This window comes from Aptenodytes patagonicus, chromosome W, assembly GCF_965638725.1.
Source record: "Aptenodytes patagonicus chromosome W, bAptPat1.pri.cur, whole genome shotgun sequence".
NCBI lineage: Eukaryota > Metazoa > Chordata > Aves > Sphenisciformes > Spheniscidae > Aptenodytes > Aptenodytes patagonicus.
In genome coordinates, this window is record NC_134981.1 from 3,439,198 (window position 1) to 3,460,860 (window position 21,663).

Consider the following 21,663-nt stretch of genomic DNA (forward strand, 5'->3'; position numbering starts at 1 on the left):
TAGTATACTTGAGTATCCAAACTGCTGTTGTTCCCAGAATATCCTCTTGCCATGAAATTGCTGTAATTTTTCCATATGCATAGCTTGTTTGTGTGCTCAGAAAAGATAGCCTTTGTATTCAGTTGCCAGGATGCTGAAATAAATCAGCTCAAAAAGGCAGACTCGTCCTACTCCATGTATCGTCTCAGAAGATGCATGCTTTGAATGGATGTTTTTGAACAGAGCTGGACAGGAAAATACTTTCTACAAATTCCTGTGAAGCTTTTTGAGAGTTGAGAAATGTGAGAAATGTACCTGCTCTGCACTGGAACGAAACCTTGCACTCTCAAAGGTTTTTTGTAAAGAAACCAAAGGCAAAATCTCTGACTTGGGGAGATCTGGAGGCTAAGGAAGGACGTGAATCTGGCTTTCTGACATGAGTATGAGCGCACTGACTGTCACCCTTGCTTTTTCCATTTCCACCTAGGAAATTCCTAGGTGTCGGAGATCTGTGCTGATGGACTTCTTGGTTGAAACTGGTAAAGCTTCTTGTGAAAGGTTCTGTGAACAGAAATCTGTTTTATTCTTACTTTCGGCTCTGGCACAGATTATATTGTGAACGTGAACAAACCGCTGTTACTTTGAGGGATGTTAGACGATATGACGTGGTGTTTTAAATCACTTTAATTAATCCACTAAACTCCCCACCGCACACGCATCTTTAAAGTCCCGACAACACCTATGTTTCGCTGAAAATGTACCGATAGTCTTGACCTATGCGCATCTGCCCTTCATGCCAAGAAATGGATAGGAGATACTCCACCTTGCTGCCAGTGAACTAAACCTGGAAGTTTGGGGTGCAGGGTTTGGAAACACACGAATCACCAGTATGTCGGTTCCAGAGGAGACACCCCAGCTGCCCTCCTTGCAGCAGCTCCTGGGATTGCCTTCCTTTCTAACAGTGGAAGCCATTTGGACGAACAGAATAGCTTTATGAAAAAAGATGAGTGTCTTGTGCAGATGCAGGGGTCTTACTGGAGCTCGTGGGGGAGGACCACCTCAGCTTTTTGGCACAACTGAAGCTTCGTGAGACCCTGTTAAGGTTTATGACCATTGGTGATAGGAGTCATGGATGACTTTTGTTTCCTCCTTACGGTGGTGTCCGTATAAAATATTTCACTGAGAGATTTTATAAAGTTAACAAATAGCTGGATGGTAAATGCATTTGTTAAAGATTGGTTTTTTTATTTCTTTATTTCAGATAGCACTGCTTTTTCGTCGTCACATCCACACGCTTTCCAGATTAATTTTAACAGTTTATACACAGCTTTGTGTGAGCAGCAGAAATCTGATCAAGCAACTCTTCTTTTATACATGCTTCTGCATCAAAACAGCAACGTACGGACGTATGTGTTGGCACGAACGGACATAGAAAATCTTGTAAGTATTGCTCTGCTTGCCTTATACTCATCATGAGGGGGTGGTCCTGGAAGCTGGGGTGTCACCAGCTGCCAGCGTCCCCTGTTCCACAGTGGGGGCAGCAGGTTCTGGCTCACATATTCACCAGTTCTGGCTCACTTATTCACTTTTATTTTGTCATCTCAGGAGTACGATGCTAAACATGTCACTGCAGTAAAAGATAGTACTGATAAAGCTACCAGGCTGTCTTTGATTCCCTCTTTCTCAATGCCACTGTCTGATCCAGGTCAAACCTGCTGACGTGGTGAAAAGAAACTGGTAGCAGCTATCATTCTATTCATTATTTTATTTTTCTTTTCTAGATACTCAGGCCAAAAAGTTACACAAGCTTACTGTGTGCGTACAGGGATAATAGTTAACAAAATGAGCTGTAACTTGACTAATATGCCAAATGTCTTACAGGGTTGACCTGAGGCTGAAACTCCTCAAGGAGCAGCTGACAGATTTTATAGAAATACAACTGCAGTGACTTTTTAGCTGCTTTAAATAGGATTGTGGTTAATAGCCAATAAAACAGACACCTGGTACAGTTTTTGTAGGCTATAAATTAGCTTATGCTCCCCACTACTTTTGGTAATGTCACAAACCACTTTAACAAATCTTACTTATTAAAAAGCATTCCTTTAATAAGATAATGGCTGTCTAGGGGAATTGGTAACGGAATAGAGAACCCTTTCCATTTTAATATTTGAAATCTTGCCAGATAATTAGATCCCTTGCCTGTTTGATGGCAGATATGGAAGGAGTTTGGTCTCGGTCCAAGTTCTAGCAGATGCTAAAATCAGAGTTGATAGATGCCACTGTTGGCAAACTCAGGTGAGATGGTTGATACCGAATTGATTCAAGACTGAACTCCTGTTTAGTCCGCTGCAGATTATCTAGGTGAGGGCTGAGTCATTTTGCATGAATTCTGTGAACAAATGGTCATATTTAATTTTCTGGGCTGTTAGTATGTGATATGACATGTTTCACAGCTGCTAACCGTATCAATTTACTTTATCTTCAGAGAAATAAAGGTTAGGTGCGTACATTGTTTTATAATTATGATGTCTGATATATTGTAAAACTTCCAGAAAAAGCATGAGGTGCGTGTGTCAAAACAACTCCGGATGCAGGTACTCAGATGCTCTGCAACGTGGGATACTTTCATATATTAGCACCTATCTTTCCTCCTCCTCAAAAAAAAAAAAAAATTTCAGAAAGTCCCAGAAATAATCAGTAATGTTTAACACTTTGTGGGGAAAGCTGAGAAAATTGAGACAAGCATCACTGAATTGAGACAAGCATCACTGAAAAGTCAACAGCATGTTTGATTTGTTTTTTTCATACCAAAGTTTGAAACGGTCTGCTCTCATGTTACTCCTCCTGCATGCTGTTGCTTTTGGTGATCACTGCTGACACGTTACTGACATCTTTGTCCAATCCTCTTGTTTTTAGCGGGCTGGTAGGTAAGGATGAGAACTGAGAAGAGCAGTTTTAATTGCTTAGTAACGCAGGCTGAGCCAGACCAGAAAGGATTGGGGGTGGGAGGGTTACTGGACAAAGAAATCACGATCTCCTAATTACAACCCTGTGGTGAAAAAGGCTAATTCAGTCTTGGGCTTGTAAACGAGACGAAGGGGCAGGATTAACGGAGCTGGTTATTTCCTTCCCTATATGGCAACTGCAAGAGCAGTGCTAACACGCTGGGTACTATTCTGGTGGTGTACTACCATACTTCATAAAATATTTACAGGCTATTGAAACACGGAGAGAGTGTAGAGAAACTTTTTTTTTTTGTTTGCTTTAAAATTAACAACAAAACTGTGAGAGGCTTAGACAGCTAACGTAGCTCAGCTGGTGAGAAAAGAGCTTGAGAAGCATCAGGATGTGTATGTGCCTTCACAAGGGGAAAGCCTTGAACCGAACGGACTCTCTGCTTGCAGAGAGGTGTGATAAGAACTAAAGCCTGGAGGTTGAATCCCACAGCTTAGAGATACAGGAGCAAAACAGTTGAGGTAATTAATTCAGAGGCAAAACAGCGCTCTCTATGGATATCTTTGAATGAGGGTGGATGACTTTTTGGAGGAATATGGCATAAGTTAGTGGCCTCTTCACACAGGGGCAGCTGGGTGAAGTATGAGTCTGTGCTATATGAGAGATCAGGTCAGCAGTCAGCTGAGTGCTCATCTTAAACTTTGAGGGGTTTTGCAGGTTGTTCCTGTTTCACTGCGGTCAGTGCAACAGGTTTGCTGTGTTTTCCCCTATTTTAATACTTCCCGGTTTTGGTGCCCAGGAAGCATCGCTAGCAGATGTTCCGTGACGTTTCCTAGGGGTTTTTGAAATGTGTCTTTGTTCTTTTGTAACTTCAGTTTAATTTGTAAATTGATTCAGTGTGGTTTTGTTGTAATAGATAACGTCTCAGCTTGCTTCCTCATTTGTGTATGAATCTACCTCTGTCAGTTATATATAAACACCTTGATCTCCTGTTGTGCTTTATAATGCTTTATCATCAGTAAGGCAAGCATCTTTTTTGCTCTTATAATAACAGTCTGCTTGGTAGAATGAATAGGATGTTTGTGTGTCTTCCGTAACTTAGAGCATGTCACTTTGTATAATTTTATAAAATAATTGGGTTAAATTCTGATGCTGTTAGGGATGTTCACATCTGGAATTTGGCTATCTTATTGAAAGTACTTGCAGGGATTCTCCAGGAAGCGGTGGGACTGGTGCGATAGGGGTCAGTTAGCAAATTTTTTCATAAGCATAGTGTCATGGTCTGTGGATGGGAGAACGTTGAGCCACATTCTGTTTGTAAGAGCAGTTGACACCCATATTGCAGGTAAAAGTGCCAGTGAGATATCTGCTTGTAAGAAGTAAGCTATTTCTGTTGAATATGTTTGCTTTGGCTGCTGAGCTGTGCAGCGCTGCTGTATGCTGTACATTTTGTTGCTACTCAACATGTCTGGACCGAAATAATGTATGTGATGATGTATTTATATTAACTGATGGTACAGCAATATTTTTTCCTGTGGTATAAATTTGGCTTAGGCAGGTTACTCGTGTGGCTATGCGGTCTTGTATTTTGTTGTACACTAAAGACAAGCTATTTTAAAACTCTTTGCTGGGGAAACTGTTCCTGACCTTGGACTGAATATAGCACCTGCAATTTTCAGTGTCTGTTTTGACCTGTTCCTTGTTTTGGGGATTAAAAGTAACTTTTTAATGGTGGCTGTGTCTTGCCAGTTAAAAGCTGCTCCTGACGGAGGAGTGTTAGTAGTAGTCCGGTAATGATAGTTTAATGACTATGAATAAAAGGGCCATCAATACAAAAATAAATGGTTACTGTCTTCTCAGTACGTGGCTGGACAATGCCATTGCAGAGAGAGAGAGAGAGAAAAGTTTTAATGTATGTGTGTAACATAAAAGTGTAGAAATGCATTTTAGTTACAATTCTAGATAAATTTTAATATAATTGAAATTTTAATTTAATCTTATATCCCAACTCTTTTTCATTTAAATGGTGGCTTGTCAAGTAGTTTTTGTTCTGAGAACAGTAATACTTGTCCTAAAGGTGTGTGTACCTCGGCAATCGGTATACGAAGGAAAAAGTGTTTGGAGGAGGAAGGGTTAGAGAGACTGTATGAATTGATCCGGTTTTCATCTGGAAACGGCAGGTAGAGAGAGTTAAGTTGCCATTTGCCTCCTTGAGTTTGGTCTGGTGTGTAGATGGAGAGAATTCTGAAAGAGGAGTGGAGAGGAAGACGTGGCCAGGGGAGTGGAGGTGGGAAGGGGTTTCGAAAGCTTTCAAGGTGTGTTTGGGGCAGGAAGACTGAATGCAGTGATCTGGAGAGCCAAATCACTCTACAGAGTGAGAGTCATTTCAGTAGCTAGTAGGAAATTTTAGTAATGAGTACTTTCACGTATCGGCTCATATGGAAAAGTTTATAATGTCTCAATGTCAGAATCAAGGTACCCTTTTTTAATGTGGTTTGTAGCAACACGGTTTTAGGACTTGGAGCACTTAAGGAACACGAATGCACTTTTTCAGCGACAGATTGACCTAATACTGATGTGCGTGGACAGAGGAGATATGTTGGGCCGTTCTGAGAGATTATGTTTTGCCAGAGTGCTTTGTATGGTATTATTTAGCCCTAACCAGTCTGGATCACAGTTATACTGAAGGAGTGCAAGGCATGTACTTTATAAGGCAGTATATTCAATTTGGAGTAGCTGTAAAAATTAACAGGCACGGCTATTTGGGAGCTGTCTTAAAAACTAAGAAGTTGTTCCACTGGTTACCTTCAGAAAGGCTTTTGTTGCTCTCCCTGCAAAGTCAAGTTGTAAATGCGATTCTTTGGTAGTTTTATATTGCTTCCTGCTGTATGCAGCTTATCATAACGCTTGGACTTGGAAATGACTTTGAGCTTATGCAGTGCAAAGCTACGTGCAATATAAATGTTGGAGGTGGAAATAATTTGAACAGTGAACTAATGCGGTGATGTTTGTCTCCCTTTTCCCCCATCCAAGGAAAAGGACTAATGTTGTTTTGCTATATGCTAAGTAGATATTCTAGGGAAAACCTGGTCTTTACTCTCAAGACCCGTCTTCGCAAAACACAAAGACATGGACTCCAGTTTCAGCTGGAGAGGGAGGTTTGTGAAGGATCCTTTGAAATGGTAAAGGAAGGATGTTTGCAATGAGCAAATACTTTTTTCCCTCTGCTTTTGTTGTGGTATTGTCTTGACCCTGGCCAAAGCATCTGTCAAAAGGTTTTGTGGCCTGCAGCATTTAGATCAATCTCATTGGTTTTAATAGAAACTGTTGTGTGTTTTAATATGTTCCAACTGTTTTGGGACGGGTTGATTGTAAGAGAACATTCTGGTAACTTCAGAGGCTTGTGAAGCACTCGGTGTCCTGGCTGCTCACCAGAATAGGTTTCACATGATTCATGCTGCTGCACTCGGCCTGTTTTGAAAAACAGCGAGTCTTTAGGTGTCTGGAAGCTTCTTGGAATGAATTCTGCATCTCATCCGCTATCTTGGAATTGAGAGTTGTCTCCAGTTCCTTTTTCCAGGGTATTTTGCGATTTAGGCCTATTTCTGCAGCCCGGGGAAGCTACGTTGTACTGAGCCAGTGGAAAGCTGCTTTTCAGTTGGTAGTGAGACAACGTTTGCATCTGGATTAACTTTAGACTAGCATTCAGGTATGCTTGCTGTTGCAATGAAATCTCATTTTCATTATTATTGCAAGACTTTGGCTTAAGCTGTTCATCCTGGTGGAAATGTTGCAAGACCTTGGGCTGAACTCTCATCATAATGTCAGTTCTCTTTGGCTGCCTATTATATAGAATTGGAAAAACAGGCCTTGTCTACTCTTAACCCAACCCAAACTGGTTCTTTTCTGGGATCATCTCCACACACCAAAAAGGGATTTGAGTTTCAGGTCTCAAAATGCTTCTGTGCACCTCAGCTCTGCTGTGCTTGGCTATATTTGATGAGGAAAGTCCTTTCAGACCAGGCTTGTGGTAGCACAAATGGCTAGAAACAATTGTTTTCTTGCTTGAACTGGTGAAAATCTTGTTTAACAATTTTATTTTCCCATAGTCTAGAGGGGAACTAAAGCTTTCAGAGCCTATGGTAACTGGTATGGCTGGAAATCTCATTTATTAGGAATTGAAATTCCACGTCTGACCACAAGAAAGAATTTGTTTAGACTCTTGTGGAGACAGAATGAAACAGATGGAAGGTGTTTGAACACTGTACGTCACTATTTAGGGGTGGTTATTTCAAGAGGGAGGAATTGCTATGATACTGTTAAGGGCAGGGTGATACACGGGAGGTTTAGAGTCTCCTGTTTATTGTCTGAGGTATTTGAAGACTAAACTAATACAGACATTTTTCCTTCCCTAAAGGTTCTGCCAATTCTTGAAATTCTGTATCACGTTGAAGAAAGGAATTCACACCACGTTTACATGGCTCTTATCATTTTGCTGATCCTTACAGAGGATGATGGCTTCAACCGATCCATTCATGAAGTGGTGAGTTGTTGTCTCGGTAAATAATTCTTCAGCTCTAAAAATCGTTTAAATATTTATTTTTATAAAGCTACTTCCGTATATCTGTTTCCTCAGCAGAGGCTGTATGTGTTCATCCAAATTTGATAGCATATACATATCTCTTTCCTAAGGACTAGTAACCCGAAGTTAGAAGAGTCATTTCAAAACTTTACTGAGTGAAGTGAACCAACGCGCTCCCTCTTGTAGAGGAGGTGCTGCATATACCTCTTTTTCTGTCTTTTTGGTGTTTCCTGTTACAAATTAACGTAGTAATAGCCAGGCAGGCTGCCTCAACGATGCTGAGTGTTTGCCGTGGAAGTGGAGGGGCTAGAACAGAGAGAAAAACAGAAAACCTGTTTTGTTTCTCTTGAAAAACTTTGCTTAACCAGTTTGATGCAGCTGAGAGGAGCTTTTAGTTAGAGTTTTATTTTCCAGACTGAATGTTACTTCCTTACTTGGCATTTCTTTTTCTGTCTTTCTGCTAGATTAATATCTGTTTTATGTTGTCCATATAATATGATCCAAATTTTGACTAGCTTTGATGGGCCTTGACCACCTACGCTGGAGAATACCTTGGACAATTATGTTCTAGTTTACTAGCTCCTAAAGCTACGATAATGCAGAAGATGTCTGCGCTGATTTTATTTAATTTTTTGACTGGGACGTGGAAACTCTCTTTTGGGGTTATGTGAAATTAATGAAATACAAAAAGCTGGAAGCAAGTGTCAAGGTATCTAAGCAGAACTCTTCTCCCAGGTAATTTCCAGCCTGTTTTGGAGGGAACTGGCATTTTTTCCTTGGTGCCAAGCGGTAGAGATTTACAGTGTTTACTCTCTGAAATTTCAGATTATTTCCTATAGCTCTGTATGTAGAAAGCAAGAAGAGATGATGTTTATATGCAGTTTCCTGGGAGTACCTTTTAGGAAGCAGCTTTTGGGAGGAGCCCCTATAGTAACCGTGCAGATGACTGAAACAACATTTTCCTGAAGCTTTGTTCTGCCTCACCTTCGTGTGCCTTGAACCTATACACACGCACCGTACATGTACCTATGTGATGTGTATTTTTGGGTTCCATATCATGAAGTCATTTAGCTTCTCTCATAAATTGAGCTTGCTGGCAGTAAGAGTACAGCAGACAAGATTTCACTCCTGCCTCAGTCTCTTCCCCTGTCATTCTTCATTCATTTTAAAGGCTTTACACATGGTCTTTCAATAAATTCCTTACTGGATAAGTGGAAGTGGAAGATTTCCCTAAAATTGGTAATAAGGATCCAGCTGTGGAATGAAAACATAAATCAAGTTTTCTTGTCCGGTTTATTCTTGCCTTTGCAGCTAACCCTGCCAATATAGTTGTAGTGTTTTCTGTGCAATGTGGATGTTAGTTTACTACTTCCATTTTAATAAAAACAAAACCAAGCCCCACCTTGTTCCTTTTACCCTGCACTGATTTTTTCAGTCCTGCCTTTGCTTCTTCCATCTTCTTCTCAATTTAATCTTTGGTTTTCCTTCAGATTTTCACTAACTGCTTCTTTCTTTTACTCTGTGGTTGTGTTTGCCCACTCCATAGTGTCTGGTGAGAGGCGTCCGTTCATTACTAGCGTTAATGTGGCCAGAGCTTTGCTAGTTTTGCTTCTTAACTAGGTAGTGAGAGGTGGCTGTGAACTGCCTGAGCCTGCAGGCCTGTCTATGTGAACTTCTCCTGTCAGCCCTACTGCAGAAAAACCTGTGAAAATGGAAACTTCTACCATCAAAAGCCGATGGAGTGCTATGACACTGCAGAGGATAGATGTGGAATAACCTTAACTCTTCCTCCTGTGCTCCTCTCTTCCTTGCTATTCTTTCCCTTACCCTTTTCTCCATTCTTTGATGGATGGGGGCATGTTTCATGCCGAAGGAGAGCGCAAACTTGGAGGCTAAGCAGAATGCTTTTCCACCCTTGCAGTGCTTTCCTTATTGAATTTGAAGGCTTTTTCTTGCGCCCTGCTCTTCATCTTGGTGTTGTGTGGATGGATTGGATGCAGTGAAGGAGAAAGAGGAGGTCTCCCCTTGTTCAAAACTTCAGCTGTGCACTCCGAAAGTCACCTAAATAAACTATGATATGGACAAGAGGGTTGATGACTGTGATACTGACTCTTAAGTATTCCTGATAGAAAGGATTCCTTAACTGTAGAAAAACCACGTTCTGTTATACTTTAAAAAAAATAAAGTTACCTTCTAGATCTACGTTATCTATGGTATTCCTGAACTTTACAGAGGGATGTGGTTATCAAAATACAAATGTGAGCATTGCATCTTGTCTTGTGAACTGTTGGGGAATGGATATATGGGTAGTGGGTTCCTACAGATCCCGTGATGGGAAGTAAGTGTAGTTAGTGCCCCACTTTGTGGAAAAAGGATTCAAAACCGTACTGATAAATCACTTCCCCTCACCCATCTTTTTGGATTATTTAAATGGATGTTTCCAGGTATGAATGATCAAGTTACTATTCAAAAACTACAGTATAAAGTAAGACGTTAGTCTCATGCTTTCTTAAATATTAACTCCACATCTCCTAAAGGCTGAGAGGGTATCATAGGGCAGCAAAATGAATGGAGTCAGGAAAGCTGTATAGGTGTTTCTGTAAAACGTGAACATCTAGCCTCAGTTACACAACTGGAATGAAACTCTTATTCACTGCAAATGTTTATCAAATTTTAGCAATTACAGCAGGATTATTTTTTTCCCCCCATCACTTGGGCGAAGTATGAAGAAAAAAAGGATTTGATGTATTTTAGGTCAACCTGTTTTTCTCTCTGCTGCTGTGTAGTGTGTGTACTGTTCTTTAAGAGGCATGACTGTACAGTCCATTTATGGGCTATTTTCCTTTGTGGTATTTAACCCACATTTATTTATTGATTTTTAAGATTAATTTTAGTAAGCACAGTTTTATAAATCTTGTGATTATACTGACTGGTAAAAAGCTCAGGAAACCACAGAAACTCTTTTTGACTGCTGAAGCATTTTTTGTTTAAAATGAATGCGGTCTTAACTGCCTGGAAAATATGATCAAAACCATAGGTCCTGTTCCTGCAATTGGCTTAATGCAGTTAGGTCCCTGTAACCACGTAGAGCTCAATTCCTTTCACTAATAATAACAGCAACAACAACAAGGTAAACGAGTAAATGCAAGAATTCCCTAAAGGGGACAAGTATTTGTGACTTTTCTTCTCTGATTTATGAAACTCTAAATAAAATGACATCGGATGTCAAAATAACATCATATAGTACTTTATGTAGCAGTAACCTATAGTGCTACTATAGTACTTCATGCTGTAGTAAATAGTGATAGACTGTAAATCACAATTTAACTGTGTTTACTTTTATTGCGTTAAGAAATAGCCCACAAGCAAAGTTATAGAAAACCGAGACTGAGAATCTCAGTGCTGGGTATATATAGAACTGAGTTCCTGTTCTTTGCATCTGCAGTTCTTGCACCCTGAGTTGTAGGCGTCCAGGAGCCTGGTGTTAAAAAGTCTCGTTAATCAAAACTTCTTAATTTTTTTTTTTTATTATTATTCTTGCAAGACCACCCCAGGTCTGAGCTTTTTGTTTTTCTTTTTTCCCTTTTTAATATTATCTGCAAACCAATGAGATTGTTCAAATTGCGGCACTGATTTCGGGTAGATGGTTTTGAAATTTAAGGTACTTTCATGTTACATGCCTCTGAAACCCAAAACCGTGTGAGGGATGGTGATGGTTGCTGTTGTTTTTTAAATAGGCATTACATTGCCTACCTGCTGTGGTTGCTTTCTTCAGTATGGGGGGGGAGAGAGTAGAGGTGACAGGGACTGGTATGTAAGTTTTTAACTTTGAATTTGGGGTGGGGGGTGTTTGGTGTTTTGTTTTTTTGAGAGTAGTGGACTATTCCAAGGCATAGTTGTCTCAGTGAATGTCATTTTCCAGGGTTGGTGTTTAAAGTTTCAGTGAGAACCATTGGCCATTTCTGGAGCGAGACCAGGGCATGAACATGTCTTGTGCATGGTTACAGCTGTCAACGTGTTCTTTAACAAGCTCTGGTAAGGTCATGTTTTGCATTAGGAATTTGAAATTTGGCAGGTAGTCTTTGTGCTAGGGTTCTGCTGCTGATAATCTGACTAAATTTGACCAAATTATAAATGTCTGGGGGAAGGGGAGCAGTCTGTTTCCATCTGCACAGCAGATACGTAGCCGGAGGTGGCCTGATGTCCATGGTGATTGAATATTCTCATTTTGCTGCTCCCAGAGCCGGGCTGTTTGCATCCTCCCCTGGCCAGGGAGCATTTATCAGTTGAGATCTGTAGGGACAAGCTGAAGCTTGTGTAAGTGCTGCTCCCAGCTCCTGTGGGATGGGACTGTGCACCCAGCGATGCTTCTGGTGCTGCTTGGCAATGCTTGAAGCCACATGGAATCATAGAATCATTTAGGTTGGAAAAGACCTCTAAGATCATCGAGTCCAACCGTAAACCTAACACTGCCAAGTCCACTTCTAAACCATGTCCCTAAGCGCCACGTCTACACATCTAAAGAAAGAGTATAGAAGCAGGAGCCTGACGTGACAACGATTAGGAGAAATTGGAAGGGGGCTGTGGCTGGCTGCACAAGGAACATGGGATGGGTGCAGCAGGGGAGAGAGACATGAATTAAACAAGAAACAGGTAAGATTTGGGATTGCTGAGCAAAGAAACGAGAAAAGAGGCAGGGTAGGAGCAGAGGGACAAAATGCTGGAGAAGGTGAAGTCAGACTTCTTTTCCATGAGAGGCTGGAATGGGCAAGGTGTGGGTGGGGGAATTGGAAGCTGGGAAGAGAAAGATCTGAGAAGGAATGGGATCTGGGAGGACAAGGAGCTGGGTATGGGCTACAGGGCGGGAAAACAGGAAGGGTGAAGGCTTGTGCGTAGCACAGGGAGCTATAGGTGGATGAGAAAGATGTGATTGGAGACGTTGGAGGGCTCAAGGTCGTACTTGAGGTTATCTAACTTGTTCCAGTCCCGTTCCTCTTGTCCCATGGGAACGCCCTTTGTGAGAGAGCACCTGACGGGACCTGAGACTCCTGAGTTCCATCATAGTGTGAATCAAGGAACTTCCACTTTGGTTGGTAAAGTGGAGGGATGTGCCCCACAAAATAACGCCAGAGGGAGTGGGAAGAAACATGGGCCTCGTTTTATTTGTGGGAGGAGGTTGCTTTGCTATTTCGCTCGTAAATGAGGGACTATAAGAAATAGCTATTAGAGATTTAATCAGTAAGTTGATCTTTTGTCGGGGTAAGTGTATTTTATCTCAGAGGGGAAAAAAACCAACCACTGGGTATCTCTTTAGAGCAAATTGAGTAAAATTCTTTCTTTTCAATAAGCGTCTAGAAATATGTCCCATTATGTCCCATTGCTTTGGATTTCCATTGTGTGTGAGGTCAAAACAAACAGTATTTTATACTACCCATTTTCATAGATACATTTTGTTTTTAAAAGTACGTTAAATTTTCAGTACTCTAAGCATTCAGAAGTCAGGAAATGAAACGTGCAACCACAACTTATCCCTGTTATATTTATATATTATAGAATGTAACCATTACTTTGTGATCATATACGGTTCTTCAAATAGCAGTATATTTTTCTTCTGGAAGGTTCAAGCGCTCAGCTTGAGATATTTTTTGTTGTCAGAGTGGTTCATTTGTTTATTTATATAAAATCTTCTCTTGAAAACAGGTATGTTCACGTGGTCGTAAATAAGCTGTTTTGAAGAAATCGCAAACAATTAATTGCAACCAGTGACTGTCTACGCTTATTTTAGCACTTTGCAGTTGCGAAGTAACCCACTGACTTGCTGTATCTGATCATAGGTTTATGCTTATCAGCCTCGGGATGATCAAGTTCTCCTCTAGCAGAGTATCTTCTTGTACTGAAGTTCCTATGTGTAATCCATTAATTACACAACTAACAGCTTTTTTTAACTTTTCAGTTGCCTGTTTTGTGTAAGTATATGTGGATTTTTCTTTGTCTTTCAGGCTGTTCCTGTTATTCGTCTATGTTGTCCGTCCTGACTAGTTGTCCTTGTTTACTGAAACTCCTTGGATGACTTGCTTTCATCTATACCGTCATCACTTTGTCTTAAAATAGTATTATTGACTTGTTATAACCAGAAATTATACCTGTTTCCGCATCCACTCATAGCCTGCTGTAGGTGGAAACCTTTCTTGTAGTGATTTCATGTTTCCTATTTGTTCCTCAGCCTTGACCATTCTTCCCTTAAATACCTCTCAAGTCTTTCCTTCTTCCCCATATTCTGATTTTTCTATCCTTTGAGCAAAAGGGGTTTACCAGAAATTGTCACACTTGAGCCTGTTGCTGGGGCTGTTTGTCACCTTAGCCAGCACTGCACTACAATTAAACAGTGGTTTTCCCATCTATAGGTTATAGTCATTGGCTTCGCTTCAGCTGCCTTGTGGGAAATAGGGAGGTGCTGACAAAAAGTCAGGTACTAGGTAGCATGTGGTAACGGAGATGCTTTTTTTTTTTTTTTTTTTTTTAATTTTAATGATCTGAACTTTTATTTTGTCTCTTCATACATGGTACAGAAATGACTTCTGTATCTCAAACTGCATCAGCTTACCTACTAACATTAATTTCCTGAGCCTACCAAATGTCTTCAGTGGCTATATCTTTTTTGTTTGTTTGTTTTAGTGTATCTAGTCTGTAATGATATTTGGGATGTACCTCTTGTTGCATAGGCCTTTGTATGCATGATTTTCAAAGCATAAATGGGTAAGAATCCTTTTAGGAGGTTCCTCCTTTTTAGGAGGTTCATCAAAAAAACACCAAGATCTTTCAGCATAGGCAAATGCAATCTTCTCTGAAATACTTCATGAAAGAGGCTTTCGGGTATGCTAGGGATAAAGTGAGGGAGGAGAGAGTTTGATGAATCCTAATTAAGATGCTATTTCAAATGTCTCTTGTACTGTGAAAGAGCATCAAGAGACACAGAGTTAAGGTGAGAATGAAGGTGGGAGGTAAATGAAAGAAACATGCGTGCACGTGGAATTTGCAGAGCCTGGAAGGTTAAAAAAATGTTTAGAAAAGAAAAAAAAAGGCATTTTAAAGATAGTACTTGTAAAGTATTACTCTTGTCTAGAATAAGCTCCATAGGATTTTATTTTTTTTCACTTGGGTTTTGCTTTGGAATCTATTGACTAAGAGTTTTGATAAAATGTATGTGTAATTATGTCTTGACTATTAAGCATTACTTACGGTAGGATCCTACACAATGCTACGGGAAATATAATATCCCCCAGCGCCTTGTGTTAAATAATACCCAGATTTTTGCCAGCAATACTCCTATCACAAATGCTGGGAAAAGCCGCAGTACCCGTTGCGGAGCTCGGCTTGGGGTGCTCTGCGGGGGAGTACTCGAAAAGCAAGTGCCTTGCTGGCCGTCAGGGGATGGGTGGCCTGGGCAGCCGGGCGCTTACAGGGGGCATCAAGCTGAGGGTAGCCAAGAAAATCAGGTGTGTGAAGGCGGTGGCTGCTTTTCTGCCCCAAAGGAGGAGCCCTATAAGAATGCTTCCTTTAAAAAAAATTATTTTTTCCCTTTAATTCTGCTGCTTTGAATGTCTCTGATTAATCGCGTGTAGGTCTGTCCTGACTGCAAATTTTGCTGTGAGCGGAACTGTTGGATGCATTTCTCAAAGGTCTTCGTTGTCATCATCCTGCGTATTTGATAGGATAGGTCTTACTTTGCTTTGTGTTTGGAGCTGATAAAAATGCTTTTAAAGGCATAGGTGGGAGTATGGTGGTGGAAGGGAAGGAGGACTTGATCCCAACTGATAATGAAAAGAAACGCTTAAAGCAAAGAGAGCCTGTGACATACGTGTTTGGGATTTAAGGGTAAAAGTTGATGGATAAAACGAAGCAGAATTATATGTAGGTTACAGGGCTTTGTGAGTATGTATTTCAGAGTAGGTGACATAAAACAACTATAGTCTAAACCTCTCCATTCTCATCACTAATATAACTTGCATTACTGCGGTGTTTTGAGTGCCTGTTGGGTCCTCAAAACAGCGTAGTACTTAAGATCTTTGATGTTTCACAGATTGTAGTATAAATCATTTGCTTAGTTTATGGGGCTTTGTGGGAGGCATGTGCTCTGTGTGTGTGTGTCTTAAACTTACTGCACAAATTAAGGCTGCTGACTAGAAAAGAAGTTCGGCAGCAGGCATACCGTAAAATACATCAGACTGCCTTGCCGACTCATATTCGGAAGGATTGGTCAACAGCGGTCTGTTGGCTGATTATATTGGTGATATTCCAAACCCAACTACAGGGAGCATGGGGAAAACTCAATACCAAAGGGGACTGATGGAGGAGAAACAAAGATCAGGAAGATAATTAGAAAGGGACAATAAGAACTTCCTACGTGAAGCGTTCTTTTTATAATACAACTTTTAATTTTCTCTTCAAAGAAATGTGTTCCATTTAAAAACAAGTTGTCATCTGCAATGACAAATGTGCTGTTAATATTCTTACAGGACTCCTACGTAGCCTACTGATATTCCACTGTATCAAAAGCATCCTGGCCTGTATCAGAAATAGTGTGGCCAGCAGGAGTAGGGAAGTGATCGTGCCCCTGTACTCGGCCCTGGTGAGGCCGCACCTCGAATACTGTGTTCAGTTTTGGGCCCCTCACTACAAGAAGGACGTCGAGGTGCTGGAGCGTGTCCAGAGAAGGGCAACGAGGCTGGTGAGGGGTCTGGAGCACAAGTCTGCTGAGGAGCGGCTGAGGGAACTGGGGTTGTTTAGCCTGGAGAAAAGGAGGCTGAGGGGAGACCTCATCGCTCTCTACAACTACCTGAAAGGAGGTTGTAGCGAGGTGGTGTCGGTCTCTTCTCCCAAGTAACAAGCGATAGGACAAGAGGAAACGGCCCCAAGTTGCGCCAGGGGAGGTTTAGATTGGATGTGAGGAAAAATGTCTTTACTGAAAGAGTGGTGAAACATTGGAAGAGGCTGCCCAGGGAAGTGGTGGAGTCACCACCCCTGGAGGTGTTTAAAAGTCGTGTAGATGTGGTGCTCAGGGACATGGTTTAGTGGTGGACTTGGCAGTGCTAGGTTAACGGTTGGACTCGGTGATCTTAAAGGTCTTTTCCAACCTAAGTCACTCTATGATTCTGTAATTCATAAAGGTTTGCACAGATCCAGGCTCTGGGCTGAATGGAAGAAGCTGTGTTAGTAAAATAGCTCTCGGTCTCCCATTTCCTTCTCAAATATAGGCAAAGAGAAAAAGATTGCTTAACGTACTGCCCTTGATGAGCTGAACAGTGTGCATGACCATAATTACTAATCCCCTTAAATACACAGAATTTCAAATGACAAATTTAATATTATGGAAACTACAAATACGGGGTGACCTTTTTGGATTCCAGTTCTGTGCTCTTTTAGTGATTAGCAACTGAGTGACTTACATCATTTAAAAACATGGCATACAATTGTTTGTAAAGTGAACACCTGATTATCAAAGAAACGAAGTAACCTTTTGCCATTACCATTAATGAGGCAAGGTGGTGTTTTGCACCTTTAACAAACAAATAATGAGATCTAAATACCTATGTGTTGATTGTCCATTTCTCCAGGTTACCTGAATGTGTGAGTACACCCAATGTTTCCGCTTTCAGATGCGGAATCATTTCTCTGTGGCAATGTTGAGTTGTAGTGGAAGAGTCCTGCACTACCAAACCAAGGGATGATGCTATGGTGTAACACTTCGTAATGAGAGACGCCTAAACTTTGAGCTTGAATTTTGCCACAGATTTTGCAGAATTTAGTATTGTATTCCTTCAGAAGCCCGTGTAGATATCCTTGCATAGATTATCCGGGGTTTTTTTAGGTAGCTGTATGAGGCTTTAGATTCTGAAAGTGCTATTTTTTAAATATTTCACTAAAATATATATATATATGTATGATTTTAGTTTTACTTTCCAGGTATCCCTTCTTTTTCACAAGTAAAGTTATGATTCTTTCCATCACAGTTTATATGAATGTGTCTGTCCTAGACACAAGGAGTAAATAGTACAAAATCAGCAGCAGCTTGAAGTAGTTCCCAGCATTGCCTTTCCCTTTGTGTTCTGCAAGTCATTCAGTGGCCAAGTCTCCATATCTCCTCACAGGAAATCAGTTGCTACTTCTCCATCCTCTTTCTTGAAGAAAGAAGGGGTTTTGCTGAGCGAGCTTGTTAGTGGGAGGAAGAGGGAATTCTAAAAGCAGAAATGACGTAAAATGAAGGGCAACAATTCTTTTCACTCATCCAAAGGAGCGGTGGGAAGAAGGAATATAGTCAGAAGTGTGTTTTCATATAGCTTTTTAAGAGAAGAGGCTAATTAATCAAGTTGATCAGTGAGATTGGTGGGGTTTGGCTGGGTTTTTAAGACATGTGAACATGAAGTTTCAATGAAATGTACTTAATATGTCAAATATATCAAAGTTATACAGAGTGACAACTTTGTGTGGAATAGTCCTTGTTTAAGCAAATTTTTGGTTTGACCCAGAATAACCCTGAATTTATAGAGGATCTTCTCCATGTTTTTAGGGCAGTTCCTGTTTGACTCATTTTTACCAGTCCTTTAAGGCAGGGGTTTTTGTGCATATGTTTGCTGTATCACTCCAGGTTGGTCGGCTGAGTACTCTAAGAGGAAAGAGCGGATTGATTCTCCTTCTGCAATAAACTCAGAAATGGTGGTAAACTTCATCCACCCTGATAGTGGAGAGCACTGAAAGATATGAAGCTCTTAACCTAGCTGATGACTTTCTCTAACCTGTTAAGGGAAGAGACCTCACCTCTGGCAAGAGAAAGGCTTCAGTGTGAAGTCAACAGTTAACCTGTTGATCTGCCCTGTGTCCTTCAGCATGTGCGCTCTTGCCGATCAGTCAGAGCTTGTACGTGCTGCCTCTTGCCCAACTTGTAATGAGGGAAAATGGGAAGGAATTGGCAACGTTATTCAGGTGGCTAGGGTGGAACTGGAGACTTTTTAAAGTGTGAAGGGTAAGATCGAAAGAATATAGATAGGAGTGTGGTGGCACAGGGCATAGAAATTAGGGAATTGCCAAATCTCATCATCTTTCTACACTTAGTGTGTTTCCAGATGTCTTATGATAAAGTTGATGAGATCTACTAGGTGATAATACTGCAGAAGTCTGTCTTTTTCTTTTTTTTTTTTTTTAAATTTTCTTTTATTCTTGCTTTAGAATACAATAGGTTTTGGTCACATTTGAAGCTGGAAGCTAATTTACCTATCTTAAGGAATGCGAGAGTCCAGACAACTTTCTATGTTCTTATTCAGACCTAGGTGCTGAAGAACTTTGTTCTTTTTTTTTTCAGATATTGAAAAATATCACTTGGTATGCTGAGCGTGTCTTAACAGAGATCTCACTTGGGAGTCTCCTGATACTAGTCGTGATAAGAACCATCCAGTACAACATGACACGGACAAGGGTAAGAGTTACGTGTAGCGCTTATGCACGTAGAATGGATTTCTAACTTCAACAGCATGAATTCAATTTCAAACAGGGTGTGGGATTTTCTTCATTCTGTTGCAACCAGTTGGCATCTGAATTTACAGGAGGGAAGGAATGGGCAGATCAGCCATATTAACGAAGCACAACAATAAGTGGTTCCGAACTTGTAACACCGTCTCTGTATTATCATTCAATCCATTGAGTGGGTTTCTCTAAAGTCCATGATTCAGGCACCGAACTGCTCATCTTCAGATGAGAAGGAAAAGTTCCTTAGGTTGATGAGAAGAAATGACTCCTTATAGGTTGTTTGTGTCTGTTCAGTTACTCAGAAGTGGGAATTTCAGCTCTATTTATGGTTAGTGCTTTTATGAAGTAGGACAGTGACTGGGCCGTAAAACCTTTTTGAGCCCTAGCAAAGCAAAACTGCTTCAACTTCATAGCCTCCTATCAGAGTGTCTTTGTGCATTTTTCAAGCATTTGATTCTATACCTTATCTCAAACACGTAAGCATGGTATTATACACTTTTGTATATTTTCAACAATTAAAGGCACAGAAGTTTTTAGATGAAAAAGTAGGGAAAAAAATTAAATATATTTTAAATTGGAAAACTTAAGGGTTTCACTTCTATGATCAAAAGCATTGGAAGAAACGAGGACATTCTTGGCATATATTTGTAGGATCTGGAATCTGTTACGTTATGTAAATGCATATTTTAGACTTGAGTAGGGAAAATAAATCTCTCTTGGATTGGACAAGTGGACAAGTTTGGTTCTGTGAAAACCCTCAACTTCGACAGGGCCGTCATTGAAATGCTTATCTGGTCAAATGGTTTCAGGGATGCTAACAAGGGGACCGGATCTCTGAAGTATCGTATGGTTATAGTTGTGGGATATACAGAATGCTTTGAAAGAGTTAATAGGGAGATGAGTTATGAAGCAGAAAATTTTAGGATAAGACTGCAAAAAGGAGAGTGAGGGAGTGGAGGAGAATGTCTTTCAATATATGTTACGTCTGTGATGGCATTGTAAATCAACATTGCTAAAGAAGTGAAGACACACACACATATATATGCATGTATACGTACACATATATACGCTCTGAAATCTGTATGAAACAATCACTCTTTTATAAGCCTTGTATTTTAGGAAAACATATTTAAAACATCACCAAGTATATACACTTTGCGTTTCTGCTATATGCTTTTGACCGTGTCCTTCAAAGCCACGTATATTACTCAGTCTTTTGAATGATTCCTGCAATTGGTGTCAATATATATCAAAAGGACAATTTGATGTGTTTTTTTCCTTTCCTCTTCTTTCTGACAGGACAAATACCTTCATACAAATTGTCTGGCAGCCTTAGCAAATATGTCAGCACAGTTCCGCTCACTTCATCAGTATGCTGCTCAGAGGATCATCAGGTAAATATAAAACTTCACAAATAGACTTCTCTTGAAACTCATCTTTGCTGAAACTCAGGAGTAGAGGAACTTGAATTTTATATACCTCAATAGATACTGATGAACTAAATAGCTGAAATGATAACTGAATAACTAAATAATCCCAGAATAAATCTTACTTGCTTTGTACTTGATTCTGTTCTGAATGCACAAAAAGTATTAGTTTCTCTGTCTGAGAAACTTCTGACTTTTGATTCTCTTAACAGGACGGCCAGTAGCTGCTTTCAAACCAGAAGGTTTTCAGGGATTTGTGTGAATTATACTTTTTTTTAGTCATGTGTCACGTTATTATAAAAATGCACTGAGTGGTGGTTCTCAAGTACTACGCAGACTGGATTTGCAACTTGCTTTACTTTTTCCGGCGTATTTGGCAAAAGATCTATTTGTTAAATCAGACGTAACGCAACGATCATTTTGTGACGGGGCCCTACAAATATGGGCAATAAAACCTACACCCGTGCTTTTCAAGTGATAAAGTTTATTAGCCTGTATAGTAATAAATAGTCGATATCTGCCCTGGTTCGAAAACAGGGCCATAGCTTTAAAGAAGTAGATACTGAAGTTGGTCCTTCCTATTTTGTATCTGTGCTGCAGACCACTTTTGTAAAGGCAGGTAATCATGCGTCAGGCACCCTTCTCATCTTGGCAGCCAGCCCTGCTCCACGCTCCAAGGGAAACCGGGAAGGTCCTTGTTAATGCGATCTGGAATAAACTGTTATAGTGCTTGTCAAGTACAGACAGTGTGCCAAAAATAAGTACATGATAATTGCGTGCCTGTACACTTTGTAAAGGACTGGGTTAACGAGAGATACATCGTGTTCTTAAACCACTGCTCTTCAGGATTTAATTCTTTCCGAGCCCCTTCTCTTTTGGAAATGGTTGGTTGTAAAAGTATGGACATGTATCCAGGATGAATGCATTCTGCCATTACCTTTTCCCTGCTTGACAGTCACCCTCTTTTCATACCCTTGGCAGTGATAATGAGTGTTCAGAATTTGAATTGAAGCTATTTTCCTGTTATGTGTCACAGACATTGTCTTAAATACCTGCTCTCTTCATTTCTCAGATCATAGACATAGAGTCTCTGAGTTTTCCAAGCATTTGCAAATGTTGGCCTCTGAAATCATAGATCCTAGCGTGGTGTGAGATACACTACCTTGATGCTCAAAAACATGGTCTGGTTTTTAGTGTGAT

At 40.4% G+C, this 21,663-nt stretch overlaps 1 protein-coding gene across 5 annotated transcripts in view; it reads left to right on the forward strand.

Moving 5' to 3' along the window:
• The window catches only part of LOC143172286 (dymeclin), a 224,911-nt gene that overhangs the window by 90,517 nt on the left and 112,731 nt on the right, over window positions 1-21,663 (forward strand). For all 5 annotated transcript variants that reach the window (XM_076361540.1, XM_076361539.1, XM_076361538.1 and 2 more), the window contains exons 10-13: window positions 1,241-1,419; window positions 7,352-7,477; window positions 18,873-18,986; window positions 20,336-20,430. In XM_076361540.1, coding sequence (XP_076217655.1) covers window positions 1,241-1,419; window positions 7,352-7,477; window positions 18,873-18,986; window positions 20,336-20,430 — 514 coding nt within the window. The remainder of the gene's footprint in view (window positions 1-1,240; window positions 1,420-7,351; window positions 7,478-18,872; window positions 18,987-20,335; window positions 20,431-21,663) is intronic.